Here is a 9,302-nt window from a genome sequence, read left to right as displayed (position 1 = left end):
TGGCGTCCCAAGCCAGTTCTTAACCATTGCGCCACTCGGCCGGCCCTTTACAAGTTAATTATATGTCTGATGGTAGTAAACATTTTAGTTTTTGTTTGCCTGTAAATGTCTTTATCTTTCTTTTGTTCTTGAAAGGAATTGAAAACAATTTCTCTCTGCCTGTTTTATTTTTAATTAAAGTTTACTGGGGTGACAATTGTTAGTAAAGTTACATAGGTTTCAGGTGTACAATTCTGTAATACATCATCTATATATCACATGTGTGTTCACCACCCAGTCAGTTCTTCCACCACCATATATTTGATTGTGATTTTGTTAATTAGTGTCTTCTCTCTTTTCTCTTTGGTGAGTCTAGCTAATCTCTGCCTGTTTTTAAGGTCATCTCTTAAGCTGGTAGTTTCACTGTGAAATACCTACGTGTGGAATTCCTTCTATTTATTCTGTAGCTGTGGATTCATTTCTTTCATTTGTTTTGGAAAATTCAGCCTTTTTGTCTTCAGATAATGTCTATTCTCCTTTTTGCTCTTTCCTTTTGGGACTCCAAGTAGATGTGTGTGGGATCGTCTCCTGCTATGTTTCATATTGCTTAATGTTTCTTTCATGATAGTCTATCTCTTTGTCTCCCTGTGCTGCATTCTGGGAAATTTCTTTCATTCTTTCATTTCACTGACACTCTTTTTTCTTTTTTTTAATTGGCTTTATTTAGTAGGGAAACACACTTCTCATATCTTAATGAAAGGTGGTAGTTTTGCAAATTGGAGCAAGGCACCTACTGAAGTTGAAGCAGGATTTTTTGATGAGTGTTTTTGTGTGTGTCCGGGATTGTGGCTTTGTGGAGCCGAAGAATGGAGACATGGACCAGAGAGGTGAAGTTGCAGAAAAGAACAGTTTATTAAAAGAAAAAATACATTTCAAAGAAACAGAAGCAGGCCCGGGCAGTAGAGAATGGCTCAAGGGCCATTATTAGAAAAGAAAGCATACCCCAAAGAGTTAGGAGCATGCTGAGCAAAGGAAGCTCAAAAGGCCCAAGGGGGCCAAGGGCAAAGGCCAGAGCCAGGGAACTATTATTAGGAGAAAAAGTACACTCCAAAGAGCTTGAAGCGGGCCCAGAACAGAGGCAAGGCTCAAAACACTCAAAAGGCCTCATTGACACTCTTAAGCTGTGTCTAATCTGTTGTTTAACCCATCCACTATCCCAATATGAGTGGTTTTAACACATATAATTTTCATTTCTAAAATACCTATTCACTTGGTTTTTACATTTGCCTGGTATTTAAAAAATATTATAATCTCTTGTTGCTTGCTCATTTTGATGATTTCACATTTGATTTTTTTAAATTCATAATAATTATTTTGTATCCTTTTTAAAAATATATTTTATTGGGTAATTAGGCGAGGGAACAGCGTTGGGGAATCAGGAAAGGGGAATAGACAAGTTGCTATCCTTTTGTTCTTCAGTCTAGTTGTGGAGGACGTTGCTTCACTGGCCCACGTTGGTATTATGATCATTGCGCTCTTCCCAGCTGAAGCAGATCAGTCGCCGGCCATTGGACGGCTGCTCACAGTGGCTCACGGCAGCTCCCGTTGGCTGCCAGCCACTCACGGTAGCTTATGGCAGCCCACTGCAGCCCCATTGCAGCCTACGCCATCGCTGGTGACTCACAGCAGCCCAGCTCTAGGTCAAGCTATTGTTCACCATCTTAGCTGTAGAGGGCGCAGTGTCACTGGCCCATGTGGGATCCGAACCGGCGGGCCTGNGTCCGAGGACAGGGACTGAGAAGACCAGATTCTGCTGGGTTTTCCAACGTCCTCTTCCCCTCCCCCCCTCCGCCCCGCCCTGCCCTCAGGTGACAGCAATTGGAAACGCCTGTGCTGAGAGGAGATGGGTTGCCCCGCCATATCCCGACGCTGGGGAGGAGTGGGGTGCAAAAATACTAACGATCCCAGAGATTCCAGAACACCCCATCCCTTGCTCCTTGAAGAACATAGAAACAGCTTTGTTTTGTAATTTAAAATTTCTTGGTCACGAAACCCTCCAAAATGGGGTAAATAAACTATGGGGTGAAAAGATTATTTATTGCTCAGCCCCCTTGGCCTAGCCAGCCCGGGCTCTACCAGCAGTGGTAATCAGGGTAGGCCTCCGACACAAACTCAGGGTGGATGACATAGTTGTTTCTCTGGGGGCCATCAGTCTTCTTGAAGTGACTTGTGTCCCATCTGTGGGGAGAGATGGGCCAGCCCTTTGGGACCTTCATCTGTCTGATCCAATGTCAATGGTCACCTTATCCCAATATTTAGCCCCTATTATTGACCCTAGGCTCTAACACTGTCCTACTAACCTCAGGTTCTACCGTTAAATTTCTGATTTCCAACACCCGCTCCCTAATATTGACATTTTACTCTCTACTTCAAACCCGGAACCTAACGCCCTGATGTCTTGACTCTTAAGCCCAGCTGCCTACCTTAACTCCTCAATGCAGGCCTCCATGTCCTCATGGGGTCTTCCATTTCCATGCCAGTTTTGACTTCCCCATGGCACTAGCGCCCCCTGGCGGCAGCTTTCCAGTCAGTGCATCGCAGCTGACAGTTCCCATCTTAGTCCCCCAGTCCCCCGCCGCGCCAAGGCAACAGCCACCAGTGTGTATGTGCTTTTGCTTGTGCCAGACTTACCTAAGGTTCGGACATGGGTAGTATGACAGCGGGGGAGTTACAACAGCACATCGCATGCCGGGCCGGTGCTCGTAAGGCAATACACTCCTGGAGGAGGAAGTAGTGGGCAGGGAGGGGTTGGGCCTTTTGATTTCTCCCTACTTCCCCAGCCCAGACCAGGATTCTGAGCAGCGCTTCAGGTGTCAGTCCTACGGCTCGGAGATCCTCCCCTCCGGCCTCCCGGCCCTTCAAGACTCCAAAGAAGCATTGCCTCTGGGAAAACACCTGGAAGTCTTCCTCCCCTTAAGGCCTCGTTTCTGCCGCCCAGATTGGGCCATGGAACACGTTGGACTCTGGGAAGTGTCGGGCCCCAGTCGTTGAGGATCTGGGAGTCCCTGGATCCTTGCTATGGGACGGCAATTACTCCATATTATCGACGAGGTGAAGTTTCTGAGGCTCAGGCGCTTTCTTACTCTCCCCTAAGCCCTTGTAAGGGATAAGAAGACCCTGTCTCGCAGAAGGAATCAAGCTCTCTCTGCCTGGGGAGGGGCGGGAATGGGATCACCATGGAGTTAGGGACAGGGTTCAGGAACATCCCCTGTACAGCTCCTAGACTGACGTGGACATTTGAGTTTTCCCAGGCTGCCGGGTGCAGGGACAAGGCTGCGCTACCTTCTCGGCTGCGACTGAGCTCTCCGACTTGTTTTCTCAGCAGTAAACCTCTTAGACTCTATTTCTGGAGGTGGTGGGGGCTCAGAAATGGCTAGGGTCTCTTTGGTAATGCAGTCACCATTTCCTTGTTCACTTAGCACTCGGCAATGATCCTGCCAATTATCGACAGTGACCCGACATCCAAGAACAGAAGACGCTTTTCTGAGAACACGCGGAATTCCGTAGGCTAAAACCTGCGTCTCCAGGGCTGGGTGTCCAGGTAGGGGGTCAGGCCGGCGGGCATGGTGGGTAGGGGATACGACTGGTGGGCGGGGTTTCTTTCTTTCTTTTTTTGTGTGGCGTTTCTTCCTCAACAAAACCCTCAGGTGGGGCCTCCAGAACAGATACAGAAGCCAGATTGACCTTGAGCCCAGTTGCGGAGGGACAGGATCGGAAACTTGGGGGAATCTTCTTGTAAGTTCTCGCACTTAAGTGGTCCGCTCAGGCCCTGGGGCCTGAGGGACAGGGAGGGGCCAAGTCAGAGGGCAGAGCAGGCTGGAGGCGGCGGGGCGGGGATCTGGTGTAGAGACAGGTCAAGGCTAAAAGTGGCGCAGGCGGGAGCGCTTGCTGCCCCGGTAGGTCTGGACTCTGGGGGCGGGGCTTGTTTTGGGGCGGGACCCTGCGAACCTTACTGTCGGCTGCACTGGGCACAGAGGTTGCAGGTGGCGTTCCGTGCAGGGTGCCTCGGTGACGCAGTAGTCCATACCGCGCAGACAGTAGTGGCGGCCCGAGCAAGCGCTTTCATAGCCCTGGAAGGGCAGGCGGCCCGGCAGCGGGTCCACGCACCCGCATCGGGGCGTGATCTGCGGCAGCCGCTGGTTCCGTGACAGCGAATTCAGCATGTTCATCACCACCTCGCGCTCTGGGCCCGCAAGTCCCCAGCCCGGGAGACCCAGACAGAGAGTCACAAGGATGGGAAGAGGCAGGGTCAAAGACAGGGAGAGATGGAGACAAAAACAGGGTCAGATAGAAAAAGGGTTACATCTTCACCAGGACCCTCGGGCTTCATTCAATTCGTCCCCCAGATCCCCATCCCACTTTCCTGGCGTCCCTCTACCCTTTCCCATCCACTGCCCCACCATCCGTTACCGTAAGCATTGAGTCGCTCTGGCTTAGGAGGGTACTCCAAGGGCATTCCTCGAACTACTGTTTCCATGCTGGCCTCCTGGAAGTGGCACACAGGCTACCTCAAGCTCCATTTGGGGGTTCCTCCCAGAACACCCAGACCAGTCCCAGGCCCTACCTTATCCCACCCTCCAGATGTTCCCCTCTTCATTAGGCTCTGAATGTTTGAAGTTGTCGCTGGGCAACATTTACTTTGCCTATGTGGAGTGGGGGTGGGGGGAGGAGAGGGAAGGAGTGAAACTATAATAGGTGGACCTGGGCCTCTGACAACTCAGCCTCAGTGCATGCCTTTGATTTTACCCCTCTTTGTCTAGCTGACTCTGTCTAGCTGTGTATCAGTGTCTCTCTAACCGGGTTTTCAATATTGCCTGCCCATCAGAATCACATGGAGAACTTGTGAAAAATTCTGATTCTAAAGGAAGTTCTGATTCAAAAGGGTTCAGTCAACCTGAGGGCAGCCCCTGTTAAGAATCCCAGCTCTGCTGGGCTGCCATGAGTCGCCAGCGACGGCGTAGGCTGCAGCCCCTGCTACAGTGGGTTGCCATGGACTACCATGTGTAGCCAGCAGCCAGCGTGAGCGGCCATCCAGAGGCCAGCGACTGATCTGCCTCACCCGGGAAGAGTGCAATGATGGTGCCAACTTGGACCAGTGAAGCAATGTCCTCCACAACTAGACTGAAGAACAAAACGACAGCAACTTGTCTGTTCCCCTTCCCCAATTCCCCAATAAAAATCTTTAAAAAAAAAAAGAAGAATCCCTGCTCTGGTCTAGTATCATCTCACATCCCCTTTTCCCTCAGGCCTGGGGCTGCCTTTGGACTCCTTCCTCTCTCCTTCTGAGACTCTCCTATATTTACCTGCACTGCTTCTGGGTGGCCTTATTCTCCCTCCTTTTGTCCTTGCTTACATCACAAAGGAGGGGAGAGTGAAGCAAGCAGACTCAGCCTATCACTGACTCTTGGCCACACGTGGGAAGGAGCCAAGTGGCAGCTTCAGGAAGGTAGCACATCAAGAAATGCACATTAGCCATGTCCTCATAGAACCGGGCCAGAGATTGGGACCCAGGGGACCCAGTCCCAGAGACTGGGACCCAGGGGCCCAGTACAGTTCCACTCCTGAGCTCCCTTGTCTCCTAGAAAATACAAACCCCAGTTTCACAAATGGGAAAAAGCCCTGGAGCATTGTTGATGGGAAAAGGATGAGGAACTAAGGGTGAAATATCATCACTGTGGTTTGGGAGGTGGAGGGATATGTGCATCCCAGACCCCAGACCCCATCTGTGGTGGGCACAGTAGATACCTTAGGCAGCCGGGGAAGGCATGTCGTATATTTGTTCCAGCCAGTGCAGTTGTAAGGTCCCATCCTCCATGTGTTATAATGGTCATTGCACAAGTATTTTGGGTTGCATTTGTCTGCTTGTTCATAAGGGTGGAGACATAAGACAACATATTATTCCTTACTCCACCTCTGGATCTGGGATTCCCTTAATGTTTCTCCTCTGATCTCCAGCACAAAATTGGACCCTCACCGATATCTCTCCGGCCAAAGCCCAGCCCGGCCCTACACTTGTCTTAGATGCTGAAATACAGCCCATTTTCCACCTAGGCTTGCTCCTGAGTGGGTGTCTGGATCCTTTGAGGTGATCACTTTTCATCCTGGCACCACCCTTTCTGAATCAGCCAACCTGGAAACGGCATCCTCATGATTCTTCCCTCTCTCTCATCTTCCACATCTGTGCTCCAAAATTTGCTTATTCTGCCTCCTTAAAAATCACTTGAATCTATCTCTACTTCCAGTTCCCCGTGAGCTCACCCCTGTCTCTGCAGTGTCTTAACCAGGAGACAATATAATGTCATGGTCAATAGAATGGACTCTGCAGAAAGACTGCTTGTTTTCAGATATTAGCTGTGTGTGACCTTATTTTTACTGTCTCATTTTCCTCAATTTTAAAATGGGGTAATAGTACTATCTACCTTCTAGAGTTGTTGAGCCATTTAAATGAATATATGTAAAACACTTAGAAATTTAGAGAACTATCATTATTATTATTAGCCTACTGATCTCCCTGCCTCTTCTTTGAAATCTTACAATCCAGTCTCTACATAGAAGCTGTGGCACTATATCACAAATTAAAATCTTACCAAGGCACTTGCCTATTTAAAACCATCCAAGACCCACCCGCCCAGTCACCTAAGTGTCCCACAAGGCCCTCTGTGATCCACTCCCCTAACAGTCTGAAGGGACACATGTGAGCGACATCAGGAAAGGAGGCCTAGGAGCCCTAAAGGAAGAGCAGGTATGTGGACGGGGCAGGGTGTTGGGATTTGGAGTTTTGGATTGATGGGTTGACATACTAAGTTTGAGATATTTGGGACATTCAGGTAAAGAATACCATAGTCAGATGGAGAGTGGAATTCTGGTGAGAGGTCAAGGCTAGAAATAAAGACTTGGAGTTATCAGTAATTAAAGACGGGTTAGATAAAATGGTCTCAGGAGAGGAGTAAGGAGAGAAGAGGCCTCAGATGAGCATTCTGAGGAACCCCACATTTCCAGAGTGGGTGGTCTAGAGACCTGGGAAATTGAGTCATCAGAGAACTTGAGGAAGGAAGGAGTTTCAAGAAGTAGAGAGTGGTCAGATAGTGAAAGGCATAGAGTAGGTCTCATAAGACAAAGATTGAACAATCTCATGGATGTGGTAGTTAAAACCATGCAAGAGCAGTTTTGATGCTTGAGTGTAGGAGATACAGACCCCCAATTTCAACAGGATGAAGATTTATCATCAATTCATTCAACAAATACTTATGAAACCTGGTGTTGTGAAGAAGACAAGACTCTGCTTGTGGAATGTACAGAGAAACAGATCATAAACATCTAATCAAATGAGAAAGATAATTTCTCATAAGGAGCACAAGGAGTGAGGGAGTGAGGAAGTAGGAACAGTGAGTATAGACTATGTTTCTGAAAATCTTGGCTGTGAAGGGGAGGAGTGGGAGAGAGTTTTTAGGCGGAAAGAGAATAGAAAAGACTTCCAGCTGGAGGGAAAAGAGGTGTGGTGGGGCAGAGGGATGCAGGAGAGATAGGGAATGTGATGGAACAGGGTCACTAAGAAGTGGGAGGAGACGGCACTTGGAATACACTTGGAGGGATTTGTTTGGAGGAGGTTAATTCTCTATTTCTCTAGGAATAAGACCCATGCCTCTTCTAGTTCTTTGGCACAGACAAGGAGCTCTCAAAAGGCAGGGACTAAATCTCCTTCAGCGTCATGGTCAGGGTAATGTTAGGTAGTTGGGAGCCAATCTGGAGTGGGGGTGGTTAGAGAAGCAGCCCAGGTCATGGGTGGGAATGATATATATATATATATATATATATATATATATATATATATATATATATATATATATATATATATAATTTATCTCTATATATCTTATATATATACTCAGCGTAGAGGTCAGGATCCAAGTTGGGTTCAGGTTGAAGGTCATTGTTGGGGTCATTGAATGGGGTCAGAGTTGTATGAGGGGTGAGGACCTACCTTCTTCTTGAGAGAGCCAGTATTTCTCAGGCAAGTAGGGGTGGCCTGGTATGGAACCCTTACAGCTGTAGTCATGTACAGCACATTTGACCATCTTCTGCAGGGCTTCAGGGTTCACATGACGCCCCATGCTCTGAGACAGGCCCTGGGCAAGAGGAGAGGGGAGGAAATGGCTAGCTGCACAGACTCCAGCCTTGGGGTCCTATTGGACCTAGATCGAGCTCCTATTGAGTCTCCCAACCCCCAGGTGGGTCTCCCAACCCCCACCCCTATGCCAGAAGGATCCCCATGCCAGCGTTGTCCCCCTCTGCATAGTTCTTTTGTTTGAGTTACCCTTTCCTCCTTTCTTTCCATACGAGGCTAGGGCTTAGAGCCAGGCATTTGCTTTCAGTCAGAGTGGCTTTCTGATGTTCTCATTTCTGTCAGTTTATTGACTGGGGGCTCTTTGAGGGCAGAGTTGGGAGCTCCTGTCTTCTTTCTTCCAGACTGTACACTACTTGACAGTAGGGCCTGGGTCACCCCCAACAGAGCAACAGGCCCCTGGTGTAACCGGAAGCCTCAGGAGAGGCTGGCCACCCTGGGAGCTGGCTACCTTATGCATGTATTTTGGACAGGGAGGGCTCTGTGGGAACCTGACACCTTGAAGGAGATGAAAAATGGGACTGGAAAGACTCCTACTTTAAAACCTAATTCCCTATCTCTGATCTTACCGATTCTGCTGTGGCTTTGATCTTGATACTATTATTAACCTTGACCCTGGGATTCACTTTGCCCTAGTCTTCATCCTACCCTGACCATGGTTCAGGTCTTGGGTCCCTTTGCTTCTTGGGGTTCACCTCATCCTATGCCATTACCCTTTGTTGGGCTAGATCTGTGGAATCCCAGATTAAGGCCTCCCTTTGGGGACCCCTTGTCCTCAGCTGAGGGCAGAATGCCAAGTTAGCTGTGGGCCCATAGGTCTCTGTAGGCAGCTGGTATGAAAAGACAGTCGGGGCACAGGGGTGAGACACCCAGCAAAGTCAGACACCAGAAAGGATTTCCTCATAGTGGGCAGCAAGGTGCAGGGATGGTAACACCACCACCCACATTTCCTCCTAAAGAGTAGCAGGTTCTCTTGGCTAGGGATGAGACCTTGCTGATTCTAGGGCCCCTACCACTGTGAAAAACCCTTAGCTGAGGGGCTTCTTGGATCCTTTGTGCCCAGCTGAGGTTTTGTTCTGTGGGCAGATCCTGTACAGTTATACTTTATATAGGTGAAGGGTCCCCATGACTTGACCCTCTC

At 48.8% G+C, this 9,302-nt stretch overlaps 1 protein-coding gene across 2 annotated transcripts in view; it reads right to left on the bottom strand.

The window, feature by feature from the left end:
• SPMIP6 (sperm microtubule inner protein 6) overlaps nucleotides 1-9,302 on the bottom strand; it is a 28,408-nt gene that overhangs the window by 9,157 nt on the left and 9,949 nt on the right. The window contains exons 2-7 of one of the 2 annotated variants that reach the window (XM_019624459.1): nucleotides 8,021-8,165; nucleotides 5,785-5,900; nucleotides 4,450-4,525; nucleotides 3,988-4,222; nucleotides 2,671-2,757; nucleotides 2,112-2,217 (exon numbers count right to left, since the gene is read on the bottom strand). In XM_019624459.1, coding sequence (XP_019480004.1) covers nucleotides 2,112-2,217; nucleotides 2,671-2,757; nucleotides 3,988-4,222; nucleotides 4,450-4,525; nucleotides 5,785-5,900; nucleotides 8,021-8,165 — 765 coding nt within the window. Of the gene's footprint in view, nucleotides 1-2,111; nucleotides 2,218-2,670; nucleotides 2,758-3,987; nucleotides 4,223-4,449; nucleotides 4,526-5,784; nucleotides 5,901-8,020; nucleotides 8,166-9,302 lie in introns of those variants that run through there. The other variant, XM_019624460.1, reaches the window with a different exon arrangement.

The sequence above is a fragment of the Hipposideros armiger genome, unplaced genomic scaffold, assembly GCF_001890085.2.
Source record: "Hipposideros armiger isolate ML-2016 unplaced genomic scaffold, ASM189008v1 scaffold_591, whole genome shotgun sequence".
NCBI classification, from domain to species: Eukaryota; Metazoa; Chordata; class Mammalia; order Chiroptera; family Hipposideridae; genus Hipposideros; species Hipposideros armiger.
Note: the sequence above shows the minus strand (reverse complement) of the source record. Positions and strands in the feature narration are given on the sequence as shown.